This window comes from Sus scrofa, chromosome 2, assembly GCF_054392235.1.
Source record: "Sus scrofa isolate SSC_HxYL_T2T_F1_AM1 chromosome 2, Sscrofa_HxYL_maternal_Yorkshire_Landrace_v2.0, whole genome shotgun sequence".
In the NCBI taxonomy this organism is placed as follows: domain Eukaryota; kingdom Metazoa; phylum Chordata; class Mammalia; order Artiodactyla; family Suidae; genus Sus; species Sus scrofa.
In genome coordinates this window covers 7,775,477-7,793,471 of record NC_139384.1, presented here as the reverse complement: position 1 = coordinate 7,793,471, position 17,995 = coordinate 7,775,477, and the positions used below count along the sequence as shown (strand labels likewise).

The 17,995-nt window shown below is 62.4% G+C and overlaps 1 protein-coding gene across 4 annotated transcripts; it reads left to right on the top strand.

Moving 5' to 3' along the window:
• The first annotated feature begins 31 nt into the window (after nucleotides 1-31).
• CCDC88B (coiled-coil and HOOK domain protein 88B) lies at nucleotides 32-16,354 on the top strand. 4 transcript variants are annotated; one of them, XM_085010790.1, is made up of 27 exons: nucleotides 32-156; nucleotides 441-583; nucleotides 746-857; nucleotides 962-1,031; nucleotides 1,109-1,167; nucleotides 1,254-1,337; nucleotides 1,420-1,563; nucleotides 1,771-1,916; nucleotides 2,047-2,128; nucleotides 2,271-2,429; nucleotides 2,970-3,116; nucleotides 3,292-3,400; nucleotides 3,578-3,714; nucleotides 3,796-4,932; nucleotides 8,221-8,348; nucleotides 8,427-8,544; nucleotides 9,878-9,973; nucleotides 10,060-10,200; nucleotides 10,566-10,822; nucleotides 11,168-11,311; nucleotides 11,511-11,697; nucleotides 11,819-11,964; nucleotides 12,194-12,292; nucleotides 12,487-12,511; nucleotides 13,165-13,371; nucleotides 13,502-13,570; nucleotides 15,857-16,354. In XM_085010790.1, exons 1-27 carry the CDS (start codon nucleotides 97-99, stop codon nucleotides 16,292-16,294), a joined length of 4,644 nt encoding a protein of 1,547 aa, XP_084866916.1. In that variant the 5' UTR covers nucleotides 32-96; the 3' UTR covers nucleotides 16,295-16,354. The 4 variants fall into 4 exon arrangements, 3 of the variants coding, with proteins under 3 accessions (XP_084866916.1, XP_084866914.1, XP_084866915.1); XM_085010788.1 differs by having other exon boundaries at nucleotides 12,487-12,653; XR_014836870.1 differs by lacking the exon at nucleotides 12,487-12,511.
• The last annotated feature ends 1,641 nt before the right edge of the window (nucleotides 16,355-17,995 follow it).

Below are 17,995 nucleotides of genomic sequence, written 5' to 3'. Positions count from 1 at the left end.
GTCTGTGGCTGGGGCCGGGATCCCCCACCCGGGGACTTCCTCTTCCTCTCACGGCAGGTGCAGCTGCCACAACAGGACCAACACCCTGACCCCGTCATGGATGGGGGCAAGGGGCCCAGGATCAGAGACTTCCTCAGTGGGAGCCTGGCCACCTGGGTGAGGGGGCAGGGGGAGGGGGGCTGGGGAGGGGAAGTGAGCAGCGGGGAGGGGCTGGTGTGGGGGTGGGGAGGAGCGGGGCAGAGGGGGGCCTGGAGGAGAGGGGTGGGCTCAACCGAGGATGGAGGGGCAGGGAAAGGGGTCCAGACCCCGGGCCACTGGCATTCAGGGAACTGGTGAGGAGGGGGCTGCGTGGGCTCGGGGGCAGGTCAGAGGTGCTCGGGAGTCGCTCAGCTGGTGGAGGGCTCCCACCCAGGCCAGCTGACTCCTTTCTTTTCCCACAGGCGCTGGGACTGGCTGGGCTGGTGGGGGAGGCTGAGGAGCCAGAGGGGGAAGCAGAGGAGGAAGGAGATGGGCCCCTTTGTCCGGAGAAGAGGTTCTTGCGTCTCAGCGATGGGGCCCTGCTTCTCCGGGTGCTGGGCATCATGTAAGGGGCACGAGAGAATGACCCCGGCAGCTCCCTAGGGGTTTGAGGGGAGGGGGCCTGGCAGCCTGGTGGGAGGAGCCTGAGGGGCGGTGGGCAGAGCCTGGTTTAGGGGAGGCGGGTCCTGGATTTTCCCTCCCATCTATCACCTACCTGTGCCCACAGTGCCCCCAGCTCCCGAGGGGGCCCTCGAATGACCAGAGGCCATGAGGGGCCCGTAGCCTGGCGGGTGTGGAACCTGAACCACCTGTGGAGCCGACTGAGGGACTTCTACCAGGTGAGGGATCTGGGGAGGCCGAGCCTGGGACCCCCCCCCCCCCCCCCCCCCCCCCCCCCCGCTTCGGGAAGGCCCTTCCCACATCTCCTGCCCCTCCTCCGCAGGAGGAGCTGCAACTGCTGATCCTGTCACCACCACCAGACCTCCAGACTTTGGGGTTGGACCCCTTCTCAGGTGCTCTCTCCCACCACCCCTTCCTGCTTGTACCCCCTTCCCCTGCCCGTTAACCCCTTGTGGCTTGTGCCCTGCAGAGGAGGCGGTGGAGGAGCTAGAAGGCGTCCTTAGGCTATTGCTGGGGGCGTCCGTGCAGGTGAGCGGGGGGAGGGAAGGGTACGGTCCTGCTTTGGCCGCAGAGGTGGGAGACTCCGGCTCAGCCTCGTCCCCTCTTCCCCGCAGTGTGAGCACCGGGAACTCTTCATCCGACACATCCAGGGCCTCAGCCTCGACGTCCAGAGTGAGCTGGCTGCCGCCATCCAGGAGGTACACCTTTGGACTGGCACTGCCATGCAGGGACACCCTGTCCCCCACTTCGTTGGCTGAACTGCTTTCCCTGCGCCTCCAGGTGACCCAGCCCGGCACGGGCATGGTGCTGGCACTGGCTGGGCCTGACCCTGGCGAGCTGGCGCCCCCGGAGCTGGAGATGTTGTCCCGGAGCCTGATGGGCACACTGTTGAGGCTGGTTCGGGAGCGTGACGTGGGGGCTCAGGTAAGACGTGGCAGGTGGAGAAGCAAGGATGGTGGGGGGATCCAGATGTGTGTGGGAGATGGGGGTGGGGGCCCAGGTGTGCGGTTGGGGTTGTAGGTCTTGGGCCAGGAGGGTTGCAACGACTAGATTCATCGTGTGTAGTTGGGGGCAGATGTGGGGTTCTTGGGATGGGTTTACTCCTGATTCCCGACCCTTGACCTCCCACAGCGGCTGGCTGAACTGCTGCTGGAGCGAGAGCAGGTCCCGTTGTTGCCCGAGGCTCCTGCCAGGACCCCCCCAGAGGCTTCCTCACACCATCTGGCCCTGCAGCTGGCCAACGCCAAAGCCCAGCTGCGGCGCCTGCGGCAGGAGCTGTGAGTGCGGGGTGGGGGGCTGGGAAGGACCTGCGGGCAGGGGGATGGGGGCCTGGTCCTAGGTGGCCTGGGGCCTAGGAAGGGCTGGAGGGTGAGGGTCCCCAGACCCCTCCTGTGTCCCTTCCTCCAGGGAGGAGAAAGCTGAGCTGGTGCTAGACTCCCAGGCGGAGGTGCAGGGCCTGGAGGCCGAACTTCGAAGGCTCCGCCAGGAGGTGCGCTCAGACGCTCCCCGCATTCCCTGTCCCTCTCCCCGCGCCTCCATTGTCCTATGGCCTCCCCCCAACCCGGCTCCTTCCCGTCCTAATCCCTCTGGCTAGTGGCTGGCCGTTCCCAGCTCCGCATCGTCTGGCCCAGGCCCAGGCGCTGTCGGGACAGGCCAAGCGGGCCGAACTGTACCGCGAGGAGGCAGAGGCGCTGCGGGAGCGGGTCGGCCGCCTGCCCCGCCTGCAGGAGGAACTGCGACGCTGCAGGGAGCGGCTGCAGGCGGCCGAGGCTTGCAAGGGACAGCTGGAGGTGAGGCGGGAGGCGGGGCCTGGGGCGGAGCCTAGGGGAGGGCGGGGCCTGCCAGGGATGGGGGTGGGCCATGAAAGGAACAAATTTGGGCCTAGAGAAGAGAGGGTCCGGCTTTATGGAGGGAATAGTCACCGCTAGGAGAAAGGAGTGAGGTGGTGTCTGGGGATGGGTCCTCTGGAGGATGCGGCAGTTGGAGAAGAGAAGTGGGAGCTGTAGGTAAGGGCAGGTTCTAGAGAGGAGGGTGGTGGCAAGGGTGGGGGAGGCAGTGTCTGGAGAGAGCACCCAGCATCGGGGGCTAAGTGGGGCCTAGAAGGATGCCACCTTGGAAGGAGGTTCCTGGGGAGAGTGGGCGGGGCCTACGTAGGAGAAGGGCGGAGTCAGATGCAAGGGAAGTGGTACCTTGAGAGACCCTGGAGAGGGAGGGGCAGATGGAGGGGGAGGCGGGGCGTCGTGTCCGATGGGGCGGGGGGCGCCAGGGTCTGCGGCCCTGGAGTGTTTGGGGGCAGCTTTACACCACGGTTCTCTCTCCTCTCCCACCAGGAGGAGCGGGTGCTCTCGGGGGCTCTGGAAGCCTCAAAAGCGCTGCTGGAGGAGCAGTTGGAGGCCGCTCAAGAGCGCTGTGCTCGGCTGCATGAGACTCAGAGAGAGAACCTGCTGCTGCGGACCCGGCTGGGCGAGGCCCACGCGGTGATTGCCCGCGCGACTCCGGTCCTTCAGTGATCTGTGACCCCCTGGGACCCCGGGCTTCCCTGGTGATCCCTGTGACTCCTACCCTTGTTTCCTCTAGTGACCCTCTAGTCCCCACCCTTGGCCCGGCCATGGTGGGGAGGGCTTCTCTGACTCTGCGCTCCCCCCACTCCAGGAGCTGGACTCTCTGCGGCATCAGGTGGACCAGCTGTCAGAGGAGAACGTGGAGCTGGAGCTGGAGCTTCAGCGGAGCCTGGAGCCACCCCCCGCCTCTCCTGGGGAGGGTGAGCCGGGCCCTAGTGGAGGGTTGTGGGTGGGAGGCTGCCTATGTTTGCCAGCAGCTACAGTGGGGACGGGGGCTTCTGATTTGCTCACTTCCCCCAGAGGGTAGGGGTGGGGGTGTATGTGAGAGCTGGGGCCATGGAAGGGCAGGGGTCCTGACCGCATCCTGCACACGCCAGCACCTTTGCCAGGAGCAGCCCCCTCTCTGCATGATGAAGTGAGAGAGGCAGAGGCTGGGCGGCTGCGGACCCTGGAGCGGGAGAATCTGGAGCTTCGAGGCTTGCTACGGGTGCTGCAGGGGCCGTCAAGTGGCCAGGTGAGTTCTCTCCCCCAGCTGTCCACCGGTCCTTTCTGGCATCCTCCTCTGGGTGTGACCAATCCTCTCGTGTGCCCTCAGCCCCCCCTGCTGGAGGAGCAGAGCGAGGACGTGGTGATTCCAGACCCAGACTCAGATCCCCAGGTTTGCCTGGCCCCAGACCACGCCCCCCAGGGCTTGGCCGCTCAGGCAGGGGATGCAGGCCCCCTGGCCATGGACCCAGCTCCTCTGGCATCAGATTCAGCCCTCACGGAGTTACCTGAGTGTCCCCAGGCATCTGATTCAGACCTACAGGAGGTGGAAAGTCGCTTCCAGATGGCTGCTGTGGTCACTGCAGACTTGACGCCCCAGGAGTCAGGCTCCATTGCGGAGGCACAGGAGTCCCTGGACAAGGCTGGCTTTGGAGCCCCCCTCCAGACCCCGGCCTCTGTGGCTCCACCTCTGGGTCCAGAGATCAAAATTCAGGCCGAGCTGTCACTGGGAGGAGAGCCTGGGGAGTCAGTGCCTGAGGCCCCGGGACTGAGACAGGAAGCCTCTGGAAGCAGGTCTGGACTCTCAGAGCCCAGCCTCCGTGTGCAGCTGGAGGAGCCGGCGACCCCAGGCCCGAGGCTGGACCTGCCCCAGGGGCAAACAGAGGCCAGAGAGCACGAACAGCAGCTGGAGAAGACGGTCAGGGATCCAGCCCAACAGAACCCACCGCAGATGCTGGAAAGGGTGCCTGAGACCCAGACCTGGGCGGGGCTGAGCCCAGGGGAGATCCTGGCCAGCGGTGTCTCCGAGCAGGAGGCCCTCAAGGAGAAGGTAGCGCAGTTGAGTAGAGAGGCTGGAGCCCTTCGAATGGAGCTGGAGGCCCAGGCCCGGAGGCTGGAGGCCCGAGGCACAGAGGCTGCCCGTCTCTCTGAGGAGCTGGCTCAGGCGCGGAGGGCCGAGGCTGAGGCCCATCAGGAGGCAGAGGCCCAGGCCCAGGAGCTGGCCCGGCTGCGGGAGGCGGTGGAGGCAGCCGGCCGGGAGCTGGAGGCTGCGTCGCGGGAGCGCGAGGCGCTGGCGGAGGCGCTGGCAGCAACAGGCCGTGAGCGGAGGCAGTGGGAGCGAGAGGCGCCCAGGCTGCGGGCCCGGGCCGAGGCTGCCGAGGAGCGGCTGCAGGTGCTGGAGAGCGAGGGCCGCCAGCACCGGGAGGAGGCTGAGAAGGAGCGCCGGGAGAGGCGGGCCGTCCAGGAGGTATGTCGGAGCTCCCAGCCAGGGTCAGGAAACAGGGCTCCAGGCCAGCTGCTGGGGTTTGAGGTTACTAGTTCCATCAGCAGCCACTGAGCGCCCAGCACTGAGCTGGGGCTGGAGATGGAGAGGCCAAGTCCACTTCGGCCTTCCATAGGTGCGCCTGGCCTGGGACAGGGGCAGCTGTCCCCTCCCTCTGATGGGGTGGCTGGAGGAGGCTGGCATGGGTCTAGATGGTCTGGGTAAAAATCCTGGCAGTTTGCTCCACGCTGCCCCAGTGCCTCCATCTGTAAAATGCAGATGCTCTTCAGAGCTGCCTCAGTGGGTCTTTGGGAGACCAAGGGAGATAGGATGTGAAAAGCCTAGTTCATGCCGGGCAAAGGCTTGAGATATGTTGGTTATTAGGGACAAAGTAGAGGGGGAGCCTGTGGGAGGGGGCGCTGCTGCCAGGGTCTGGGCAAGGAGGTTTCGGGGAAGGTTCTAAGGGAAGATGGAGATTTCACTAGGTGGGGAAGGACATTTCATCCAGAGGGAACAGCATGTGCAAAGACCTGAAGGCATTAGTGATACTCAGGGGCCCAGGAGACGTGGGGGAAAGGGGAGCGATGCGTTGGGCCAGCTTTGCGAGGCCTGTAATCCATCTCCAGGCAGGGGATGCATCCAAAGGTGTGGGCTGGGTTCGAGGAGGGTCACTTTGGTGTACAGGGGATCCTGGGGTCATTAGGAGGCAGTGTCAGTGGTCCAGGCGGCAGGTATGGCTGACGGGGACTGGGGCAGGGGCTGGAGTTGAGAGAAGACCCGGAAACTTCGTTATTCATTCATTCAAGGGTGTTCGTGGGCATCTCCTTGGCACCGGGCCCTGTACCAGGCATCCAGTGCACCTGTCCTCTGGCAGATGTTCGCTCACAGTCTGGGCTGGAGACAGGACCCTGAAGGGAGCTGTGGCAGGTCCAGGAAGCACCCTGGATTCAGGCAGGGGCATGTCAGGGAAGACTTCCTGGAGGAGGAGAGAGAGTGGCAGTGAGCCAGGAGGAGGCGCAGGCCTGAGTTTATCAGGGTGGAGTGCGAGGCGGGGAGCGCAGGGAGGTGAGACTGGAGGCTTCATGAGGCAGGTTTCCTATTGGGCAAGCCTTCATCTTCCTTCCGAGCAAAGGAAGGAGTTGCAGCTGCTTTCAGGAGGGCAGTGAGGAGTCACTGGGGGGTTTAAAGCGAGCAGAGTGGTCGGGTCTGTGGGTCTGGAGGCCCCTCAGGGGAAGGGGAGGAGACCTTGAGGCAATGGGAGGGGTGTTCCGGCCAGTGGGGCCCAGTGCTGGGGGAGGGTGTGCTGCAGACAAGGAATCAGATCCTCTGACTGAGCAGTTTCTAGTTTCACCCCCGTTGCACAGAGGAGGACCCTAACATTCCGAGAGGGGAGTGGGGAACACGCTGTTGGCTTGGCCTGGGGAGTGTGAGAACTGGGGGCATGAGTGACACGGGAAGGCCAAGAGGTTGCCTCTGGAGGAGGTGACTGAGAGATGCTGTCAGACAGACCAGGGTTTTATCCCAGGTCCCCTACTAAGCTGTGTGGCTTGGGGCCAGTTGCTTAACCTCTCTGAGCCTCAGTTTCCTTACCTGTTAAATTAGAATAAAAATGGTACCTGCTAGGGAATTCCCTGGTGGCTCAGCAGGTTAAGGATCTGGCGTGGTCATGGCTGTGGCTTTGGTTAGTGCTGCGGCTGGGGTTTGATCCCTGGCCCAGGAACATCAGCATGCTGTGGGCGTGGCCAAAGAAAGGATCCTGTAAGATAATGAAGAAGGCTTGAGGCAGCGCCTGGCACTCACTTTGGGCTTAATCTGTGGAAAGGGAGTGCCAGGAGGTGGGTAGTGAAGGTGAGGGCAGGGCTGGCCGGCTGGAAGAGCTGGCTCCGAGGATCAAGCCAGTGGAAGAGGCTGGGGACAAAGGGGAATTTTGTGAGGTTTCCTGGTAGCAGTTCCTGGTGATAAGTGGGTGTGGTGCCCGAGGAGGCTGCTGGCCAGGGGGAGGAGGTTAGGGCACCTGGTGCCAAGTGGGCCTCCTGGGTAGATAGGCTTCTCTGGTGAGGTGGAGGATGGGAGGCAGTGGATGGGGCACTGAGGGCTGGGGCCAGGGCCAGAGGGCCAGGGCAGGGCTCTGGCCCAAGATGCAAGCCTTTATTCGCACGGCCATCCTTCCAACCCTCTGCCCTGGGGCTCTCGTGGCTGCTGGCTGCAGGCAGCAGGGCCTCATGGGACTTTTAGTTTTTCAGCAAGAGGCAGTGGCCAAGGGTGGCTGGAAGTGCGCTGTGGCCTGGGTCAGGTTGCTAAGCCAGGAGATCAGAGCAAAGGTTGGCAGACTCCACTTCCAAGGGCAGGGTGTGGCGGGCGCCGGTTGTAGTTGGCCCTTCCCCGTGGTTTCATCCAGCCGGGGCCCCCCGTTCGTCGGAGTGGTTTGACCTACCTCTCTCTGGGGCCCACAGGCCAGAGTGGGTCTCCTACCCACTTCCGCAATGGTATGGCCCAACCGCCAGCAGCTGCCTGGCCCTCCCCCTCCCAGCTCCCACTGTGGTTAGGCCTGGCCTTCACCAAGGTCCTGCCCTCTGTGGCTATCCCCCTGGGGCTGAGGGCGCTCTCCAGGCCTGGCCCCCCGAGCCCCTCTTTCCCTCACGTGGCCTGTGTAGCCTCAGCACCTAGGATGTGTTCAAGTGTCCCTGGGCCCATGAGGAACCAGGGGCTCAGACAGGTGAAAACATTTGTCCCGCGAGTGTCTCTGTGGGCTTGGAGCACCACCCCCCAGCAGGCTTATTTTTTATTTTATTTTATTTTATTTTTTTGTCTTTTTGTCTTTTCTAGGGCCACTCCTGCGGCATATGGAGGTTCCCAGGCTAGGGGTCAAATCAGAGCTGTAGCCACCAGTCTACGCCAGAGCCACAGCAACGCGGGATCCAAGCCGAGTCTACAACCTACACCACAGCTCACGGCAATGCCAGATCTTTAACCCACTGAGCAAGGCCAGGGATCGAACCCGCAACCTCATGGTTCCTAGTCGATTCGTTAACCACTGAGCCACGACGGGAACTCCCCGGCAGGCTTATAATCCCCAGTTCCTTCAGACCCACTCTGCAAGGCCACCAGGCCTTGCTCCCATTTTACAGATGTGGGAAGTAGAGGCACCAGGGGTTAAAGATATTTGCCCAGGGTGACAGAGCAAGGACAGAAGGCCAGGTCTTCTGACTCTCAGGCCTGGGGGAGGGGGTTGGTCTGCCCTCCTGGCCCTGAGCCTGCTCTGCCTGTCCTCAGGAGCTGGAGAAGGCCATGGTGCGGGGCCGGGAGCTGGGGGCCCGGCTGGAGCGTCTGCAGAGTGAGCTGGAGCAGGCGGCTCGGGAGCGCCAGGAATTTCTTCGGGAACAGGAGTTCCAGCACCAGAGGTGGGACCTTGCCCAAGGGGCAGAGTGGGGGCAGGCAAGGACTTGGGGAGGGGCAGCTGCCAAGATTTCTCTCGGCAGGTACCAGGGCCTGGAGCAGCGGCTGGAAGCCGAGCTGCAGGCAGCGGCCACCAGCAAGGAGGAGGCGCTGATGGCGCTCAAAAAGAGGGCCCTGCAGCTGGAGGAGGAGCTGTCCCAGGTGAGGCCCGGGTTGCCCCATTGGTGCCCTGGCTGCCGGGACCTCGGCCACCCCTCCCCCCATCCTGCATGGGGACGCTCAGAGCTGTGTGTCCCCCTGTCCCTCTAGTGACCTCTCTGGTCTCACCGCTCAGTTCTTGGCCAGTTGCTCACCTTGCACCCCCTTTTGGGGCCTGGAGGAGGGAGTGCTGTGCTGGGAGTCAGGCCGCTCTGCCTAGGCCTTGTCTACCCGACTCCTCAAAAGGACAGAGCCTGGTGGCTTTACTCTGAAGTGACTGCTGTGTCTCTCTTGCTGGAGCCCCACCACTTCCTGAGCTCAGTGACTAAGTCCTTGAGCTCTGTTGTCCAAAGTCAGTAATTGTTTCTTTTTTTTTTTTTTTTGGTCTTTTTAGGGCCGCACCCTCGGCATGTGGAAGTTCTCAGGCTCAGGGTCTAATCAGAGCTATGGCTGCCTGTGTACACCACAGCCACAGCAATGCAGGATCCGAGCCACGTCTGCGACCTACGCCACAGCTCACGGCAACGCCGGATCGTTAACCCACTGAGCAAGGGCAGGGATCGAACCCGCAACCTCATGGTTCCTAGTCGGATTTGTTTCCGCTTTGCTGTGACGGGAACTCCAGTAATTGTTTCTGATGCCCCTGCTGTGGGCAGGCTCAGCACTGGTATGGCCCAGTACCAGGCTGCCGTCTTTCGGGAGCTCACTGTCCAGCTGGGATGGAGGCAAGAACGCAGGCGAGCACAGCCTGTGGGCCCCCAGCAGACTGGCTCGCTGACATATGTGCGATTGGTCAGGGGAGGTTTTCTGGAGAAAGCAATATCGAAACTGGGGCCCAGGGAGTTCCTGTTGTGGCTCAGCGGGTTGCAGACCCGACTAGTATCCATGAGGGTGCAGGTTCAATCCCTGGCCTCCCTCAGTGGGTTAGGGATCTGGCGTTGCCATGAGCTGTGGTGTGCGTCGCTGATGAGGCTCGCATCTGAATTGGCTGTGGCTGTGGTGTAGGCTGGTGGCTGTGGCTCTGATTGAACCCTAGCCTGGGAACTTCCATATGCTGCGGGTGTGGCCCTAAAAAGCAAAACAAAACAAAACAAAACAAAAAAAAGAAAAGAAACCAGAGCCCCAAGGAGGAGTAGGATGTGCGGACGCCACACTGTGCCCAGAACCAAGAGGCGAGAAACGCAGGATGGAGGGGACGGAGCTCCAGGAGCCCAGGCTGCGGGGTTCAGGGGGGGCTGTGGTGGGGGAGGGGCTGCCAAAGGGGGTAAGGGTCCACGTGCTGTCCCCAGGCCAGTGCCCCTCCCCCCCCGTGACCTCCCTGGGCCTCTCCTTGCAGCTGCGCCAGGGCCCTGTGGGGCCGGGGTCGGAGGACCAGGCTGAGCCGAGGGTCTCGGAGGCCCAGAGCATGCGGCTCATTGAGGTGGAGCGCAGCGTGAGTGTGGGGCCGGTTGGGCCCGGGGTTGGGGCTGTGCCCTGGAGCCCTGGCCCCCCCCAACTCAGCTCCTCCCTTCCGGACAGAATGCGACGCTGGCAGCCGAGAAGGCCGCTCTGCAGGGGCAGCTGCAGCACCTGGAGGGGCAGCTGGGAAGCCTGCAGGGGCGCGCCCAGGAGCTGCTGCTACAGAGTCAGCGGGCCCAGGAGCACAGCAGCCGCCTGCAGGTGGGTGATGGCCTGTGTACCTGGCCCCTGCCTCGTCCCTACCCCCTTCTACTGCCCGCCCCAGCCTTGCCCTGTTTGTTCCTACCCCTTCTGCCTGCCTCCAGCGCCCACATCCCTGCCCTGCCTCCAGCGCCAACATCAGTGCCCCTCTCTGGCCCTCTCCTCCCCAGCCAGCCTCCTGCTTGCCCGGCCCCCACCCCCGCCCCTGCCTTGTGCCTCTTGCTTCCTCTCCACCATGGCTTCTGCCTCTGGCTCCCTGCATGGCTCTTTCCTCTGTCCCACCTTCTGCCTTTTGCCCCGTCCCTTTACCACCTTTCTGACCCGCGAGGCCACGCCAGCAGCTCCTGCTCCTTCCTCTGACCTAGGCTGAGAAGTCTGTGCTGGAGATACAAGGCCAGGAGCTGCACAGGAAGCTGGGGGTGCTGGAGGAGGAGGTGCAGGCAGCACGGCGTTCCCAGGAGGAGACCCGCGGGCAGCAACAGGCCCTGCTTCGGGACCATGAGGCGCTGGCACAGCTGCAGCGGCGGCAGGAGGCTGAGCTAGAGGGACTGCTGGCCCGGCACCGGGACCTCAAGGCCAACATGCGGGCACTGGAGCTGGCCCACCGGGAGCTACAGGGCCGGTGAGCCTCCCCCAAACACCGAGCTCCGACCCCAGGCACCTGCTGACTGCCTGGAGCAGATTCCCTGGGTGGGTCTGACATCACCGGAGAAGGGCCACCACCAACCGACCCTCCTCAGCTGCTGTGCCCTCTTGGGCAGCTGGGCTCCCCGCCCTGCCAGGGTGGGCTCACCCTGGGGCTCATTGGTGGTCGGGAATGGTGGGTGCCACCTGGCACAGCATTCTGCCCTGGGATTCTGCCCTGGGGCCTGTGCTTAGGAGATGGCACAGGGTCCTCACAGTCTAGCTGCCCGCTTGTCCCGGCTCCGGTCCCTGCAGCCCTACTATAGCCCCTTGTTCATTGCAGGCACGAGCAGCTGCAGGCCCAGAGGGCCAGTGTGGAGGCGCAGGAGGTGGCCCTACTGGCAGAGCGTGAACGGCTGATGCAGGACGGGCATCGGCAGCGGGGCCTGGAGGAGGAGCTGCGGAGGCTGCAGAGTGAGCATGACAGGTACCAGCCCTGGCATAGCCCCACCCCCTCTCGGGCCAGTGCTCAGTATTCCCGTCTGAGAAGTGGGTTGGTGGTGATTTAGGCGCTTTCTCCGTGGTGTCCTGCTTTGCCTCCTCTCCCCTTCATGGCTCCTCCGGCCCTCCTGAAGGGTCTGGATGGGGGGCAAGTCCCCTTGGAGAGCAGCTCTCTGCCTCTGCAGAGCTCAGCTGCTGCTGGCGGAAGTGTCGCGGGAGCGAGGTGAGCTGCAGGGGGAGCGCGGGGAGCTGCGGGGCCGGCTGGCACGGCTGGAGCTGGAGCGGGCACAGCTGGAGATGCAGAGCCAGCGACTTCGCGAGTCCAACCAGCAGCTGGACCTGAGCGCCTGCCGGCTGACCACGCAGTGTGAGGTGTGGTGAGGGGCAGGTGGCAGCCTGGGGGAAAGTTGAAGAGGGGGCGGGTGGAGAGAGCGTGGAGAGGGTGGAAGGTGGCATCCTGAGCCCCATCAAGCCCACTGGCTGCCCCTGACAGCTGTTGACAGAGCTCCGGAGTGCCCAGGAAGAGGAGAACCGGCAGCTGCTGGCGGAGGTGCAGGCGCTGAGCAGGGAGAACCGGGAGCTCCTGGAGCGCAGCCTGGAGAGCCGGGACCACCTGCACCGCGAGCAGCGCGAGTACCTGTGAGGGGCCGGGGGGACCGGTGTGGCTGCCCTTGGGTCGTTTATGGGGAGAAGGCCTGGAGAGGGCCTGGGTACAGGGTGAGGCTGACCCCCCCCCAAGGGCTGGGGCAGTGGCATTTATCAGCCCATCCTGGGGTTGTTAGTGCGCTAACGGGCAGGGTTGTGCCAGGGCGTTCCCCATGCTCCCGCCCAGGCCTCAGGCGCGCCTCACCCCTCCCCATCCTCCCAGGGACCAGCTCAATGCCCTGCGCCGGGAAAAGCAGAAACTGGTGGAGAAGATCATGGACCAGTACCGCGTGCTGGAGCCCGGGCCCCTGCCCCGGACCAAGTGAGCCGTCCTCCACCCCGCTGGGCTGGGCTGGGGAGCTTCCCTACTTAGCCCCTGCCCCGCCCTCGGAGCCCCGGCCCAGGCCAGGTCCAGGCCCCAGTGAGGGTTTGCCTGGCCTTTGCCGTCCCTGCCACGGTCCTCGTGTCCCTCCTTCCTCCATGGCCTTACCCCCTCTTGTGCCCTCTTGCCCCCAGGAAGGGCAGCTGGCTGGCAGACAAGGTGAAGAGGCTGATGCGGCCCCGGCGGGAGGGGGGCCCCCATGGGGGGCCGCGCCTGGGGGCCGATGGGGCTGGCAGCACCGAGAGCCTGGGGGGCCCCCCAGAGACGGAGCTCCCCGAGGGCAGGGAGGCGGATGGGACAGGTGGGTCTGGGGGCCAGGTGACCAAGATGGTCCCTGCCCCGTGTCCCCTCCCCGCCTTTCCCCGGGACTTGTCAGTGCCTCTGCTCTCTGCCTTCCTGTGTGGCTTGCACACATGCCCTCCCCCCACCTCTCAGATGGTTCAGGCGTTCTTTGCCCCAAGTCCCTGTTGTGTCCCTGTTGGCTGGCACCTCCTTCCTGCCTGCGCTGCCACCCACCCAGTCCTATCCATCCTCAGTGGTGCCTAGGACCTCGGAGCAGCAGGGGACTTTAGTGAGAGGTCATTTATCCCAGTCAACAGACCAGGAAACCAAGGCCCAGGGAGGGGAAGCGCCTTGCCCAAGGTCACACAGTGAGTTAGAGTCAGAGCCAGTTCAGGGTCCAGCCACCTGTCTCCACCCTCCTTCCCCCAGTGCCCCCCCCCCCCGCAGCTTCTCCTCCCTGCTGGCCCCTCCGCTCTGCCCAGCCCTTCCTTGCGCTGCCCTGACACCCTCCATGCCTGGGCCTCTTGCAGGGTCCCCCTCACCAGCACCCATGCGCCGGGCCCAGAGTTCCCTCTGCCTGCGGGATGAGACTCTGGCAGGTGGGCAGCGGCGCAAACTCAGCTCAAGATTCCCTGTGGGGCGAAGCTCTGAGTCATTCAGCCCTGGGGACACGCCGAGGCAGCGATTCCGACAGCGGCGCCCTGGCCCCCTGGGGGCACCCAGCTCCCGTGGCAAAGGTATGGGGACAGGGTCCCTGCCCCCATGAGCCCCCCCAGTTCCCTGTTGACCCACCAGCTCCTGTCGCCTATGTCTCCCTGCCGGCTCTGTTCTGGTCCTTGTGGCCCAGTGTCTACCTGTGTCCCCCAGGATCTGGCGTGGAGTGGGATGGCTCTGTCGAGACCTTGGCAGAACACGATGCAGATGCCAACCGAGAGGGTGAGTGGGGCCCTGGGAGGGAGTTCGGGATATTTGCCCTGCCTGAGGCCCCTGGCAGGCCTCCTTCACCCCTTCCCTCACTGGACAATAAGCCTTTACTAAGTGCCAGGTGATGTGCCAGCCGGGTGGGGGTGCAGTGGGAATGCTCTGGTATGGAGAGGCGGGAGACAGTGAATAATAATTATCTAGAAATATGATGTGAGCTCCATGTGCAAATTTAAAATTTTCTAGTAGGCTCATCAGAAAAAGTAAAATGGCACATGTAAAATTAATTTTTTTTTTTTTTTTTGTCTTTTCAGGGCTGTACCCCCGGCACATGGAAGTTCCCAGGCTAGGGGTCTAATCAGAGCTACAGTTGCTGGCCTACACCACAGCCACAGCAACTCGGGGTCTGAGCTGCGTCTGCGACCTACACCACAGCTCATGGCAACGCCAGATCCTTAACCCACTGGGCGAGGCCAGGGATTGAACCTGCAACCTCATGGTCCCTAGTCAGATTCATTTCCGCTGCACCACGATGGGAACTCCTAAAATTAATTTTAAATAACATGTTTTGTTTAGCTTGATATGCCAAAACTTATCATTTCAACATGTAGTCAGGGTAAAAAAATCATCAATGAAATTCCACTTATTTATTTCCTGGCTGCATCTGCAGCATATGGAAGTTTCTGGGCCAGGGATCGACACTGAGCCACAGCTGTGACCTACACCTCAGCTGCGGCAACACTGGATCCTTAACCTACTGTGCCAGGCCAGGGGTAGAACCTGTGCCTCAGCAGCGAGCTGAACCACTGCAGAGACAAAGCCAGGTCCTTAACACCACGGTGCCACGGTGGGAACTCCAAAACAAATTTTTTTTTTTTTTTTTTGTCTTTTTAGGGCCACACCTACGGCATGTGGAGATTCCCAGGCTAGGGTTCGAACTAGAGCTACAGCTGCCGGCCTACGCCACAGCCACAGCAATGCAGGATCTGAGCTGCGTCTGCGACCTATACCACAGCTCATGGCAACACTGGATCCTTAACCCACTTAAGGGAGGCCAGGGATCAAACCTGTGTCCTCATGGACGCTAGTTAGATTCGTTTTCCACTGAGCCATGCTGGGAACTCCTCATTTTTTTTTTTTAAGATTTTTATTTTTTCTATTGTGGTTGATTTACCCAAGTATTTTATATCATCTTTTTCATACCACGTCTTTGAAGTCGGTGGTCTTTTACACCCAGGCCCATCATCACAATTCAGTCTGGCCACATGTCACGCGCTCAGTCCTGTACTGAGCAGCTCAGCCCTGGGATATTAGGAGGTGATAACATCCTGGGAAGAAAGTATTAGGAGGTGATAATATCCTGGGAAGAAAGGAGAACAGGGGCATTCCCGTCAAGGCGCAGCGGAAATGACTCTGACTAGGAACCATGAGGTTGCGGGTTCGATTCGACCCCTAGCCTGGGAACTTCCATGTGCCATGGGTGCGGCCCTAAAAAGCAAAAAAAAAAAAAAAAGAAAAGGAAAGGAGAACAGGGTGAGGGAGATCAGGAGCACTGGGCGGGCAGTTTTATTTTTTATATATTTTTTTGCCTTTTCTAGGGCTGCTCCCGTGGCATATGGAGGTTCCCAGGCTAGGGGTCCAATCGGAGCTACAGCTGCCAGCCTACGACAGAGCCACAGCAACACAGGATCGAGGCGTGTCTGTAACCTACACCACAGCTCATGGCAATGCCAGATCCTTAACCCACTGGGCAAGGCCAGGGATCGGACCCGCAACCTCCTCATTCCTAGTCGGATTCGTTAGCCACTGCACCATGACGGGAACTCTTGGGTGGGCAGTTTTAATCAGGGTGCTCAGGGCAGGCCTCAGAGAGGAGGTGGAGCTGTTCCTGCTGGTGAGGTGGTGAGGTGTTCCTGCTGTGGCTCAGCAGAAACGAATCTGACTAGTATCCATGATGGATACAGGTTTGCTCCCTGGCCTCACTCAGTGGGTTAAGGATCTGGTGTTGCCATGAGCTGTGGTGTAGGTGGCAGATGAGGCTTGGATCTGGTGTGGCTGTGGCTGTGGCTGTGGCTGGCAGCTACGGCTTTGATTCAACCCCTCGCCTGGGAACCTCCATATGCCTCGGGTGCAGCCCTAAAAAGACAAAAAAAAGAAAAGACTCAGAGGTGAGAATTTGTCATGTCCGCATGTCTGGGAAATGGCCTGCCAGGCAGAGGGAACAGTCGAAGCGAAGGCCTGGCAGGGCTCCCAGGAGTCCCTGGAGGGACCGTGGTGCCTCAGCTGAGCTTTTTCTTCTAGGCCTCGAGGTGCAGGAACCGGAGAAACGGACTCTCACACCTTCCCTCAGCCAGTGACCCTGCGTGGACGGGGAGCTTGGGAGTGGAATCTTCTCAACACTGGTGTCTCAGCGGGGGCCCTAGGCAGCCCAAGAACTTGGGGAGGCAGGATACTTGTGGAGATGCTTTGGCCAAGAAGGCCTGGGTCCCTAGACCCTCCACAGCCTGCCCCGGAGCCTTGACTGGGGGCCGGTTTCAGTGTATGGACGGGGCTGCTGGCCGGTGCCCACCAACAGCTCCCTGCTGGGGCTCTGCCCTGCGGCCCGTGCTCAGGAGGCGGTCTCTGGGGAACCCCTCCGCTGGAGGAGGCAGGCAGGAATGGGCGAGGGAGCCCCCTCTCCGGTCCCGGCGGGGAGCCAAGGACCATTCCCTGGGGACTGTGGGCTGGGCCCACCTCTGAGCCTTAGCTGGGATGTGAGGGGCCCATGAATAAAGCCGGGCTGTAAATGCCTGAACCTGCGCTCTGTGTCTACTGGCCGCATCCAGGAGCAACTCGGGGCCAGGGACACCGGTGGCCTGGAGTCAACCTCTGCTGGCAGGGAGCTGTGGCCATTGGCTTCCTTGCCCAGTCTTCAGAGGGGCTGGCCTGGTGTCTCAGGGAGGTGGGGGGGCATTCTAGGAGCCAGCAGTGGGTGGGGTCTGAGCCTCCACTCAGCCTTTGCTTAAAAGGTGGGGTCAGGGCCCACCCCCCCCTCCCGTGTATCTTCTTCTCTCCTTTCACTTCTCCTGCCTCTTCATTCTTTTTTTTTTTTTTTTTTTTTTTGTCTTTTTGCCTTTTCTAGGGTTGCTCCCCTGGCATATGGAGGTTCCCAGGCTAGGGATCCAATCGGAGCTGTAGCCACTGCCGGCCTACACCACAGCCACAGCAACGCGGGATCTGAGCTGCGTCTGCGACCTACACCACTGCTCATGGCAACGCCGGATCCTTAACCAATGAGCAAGGCCGGGGATCAAACCCGAAACCTCATGGTTCCTAGTTGGATTCGTTAACCACTGCGCCATGATGGGAACTCTCCTGCCTCTTCCTTCTTTCTCCAATGAGCCTTTGGGGCTGAGACCCTCCCCAGGGAGTTTACAGCCCCAGGGGTGTCACCTAGGGCCAGGGCCTGTTGGGGAGGGGCGCATGAGGCGGGAATGCCACTGGGGTCTCTGACCAGGGCCTCTAAGATGATACCCGGGAAGGGGGCAATTAGTCCGGGTGACAGGATGACAGGACGTGAGTCAGGGCACCTGGGACTGCCCAGGGTAGGGTGGGGCTGCGGGGCTGAGGCGAGGCACCTGAATCTGAGGGCGGGAAGAGCTGGGAGGGCTGGGCCAGCCTCCCCATTGGTGACCCGTGGTAGCCTGACTCACAGGGTTTCCACAGTCCCTGCCCCCCCACCCCGCCTCCCTGGGGATAACCCACTGTTCTGTCCCCCTCCTCTCAGCCTGAGCTTCCCGGGCTGGTGGCGTGGGAGCACACGCCCTGGCCTCCAGCAGGGCTGAGCTGCTGGAAGCCTCCTCCCGTAGGCCTTCGGGGAGGGGCTCTGATGGCTGCCCCAGGCTGTTGGTGACCCCTTCAACGGTCAGGGAGGGGATGAGGCTCTGAAACACAGGCCAGCCAGGGGTCCTGGGCCCGATGGGGAAAGGAAGCCATTCCGGTGTGGCTCTGACATCTTTTTGAGGTCTACTCTGTGCCAGGCTTGGGGATGACAGGGGACAGAACCAAGGGAGGTGCGTGGCACCGGCGGGGCCGCGAAGGGTGGCTGGAGGCTGAGGCGCTCTTACAGGTCTGCTCTAGAGAGATTCGGTCAGAAAATTGGCTGCCCCTCCCTGCTGGGGGTCAGGCGGGGCTCCCTCTCAGTGTCCCCTGCAGGTGGTCCTCTGGGTAGGGGGAGCCCAGAGACAGGGCTTGGTCTTCAGGGTGCCTGGGCCCCCAGGCCTTCCCTGCACAGGCAAGTCCGCAGGGAGAGGATCTCTGGCTGTTCAGGGTATAGACAGGGACCCAAACACCCTCCCAGCCTGCCCAGCACCAAGATCGAGAGCCACAGAGTGAGGTGCTAAGCTGAGGCTGCGCTGGCAGCAGCTGGAGAAGGGTGGCCGTGCGGCCTCAGGCTGCTCA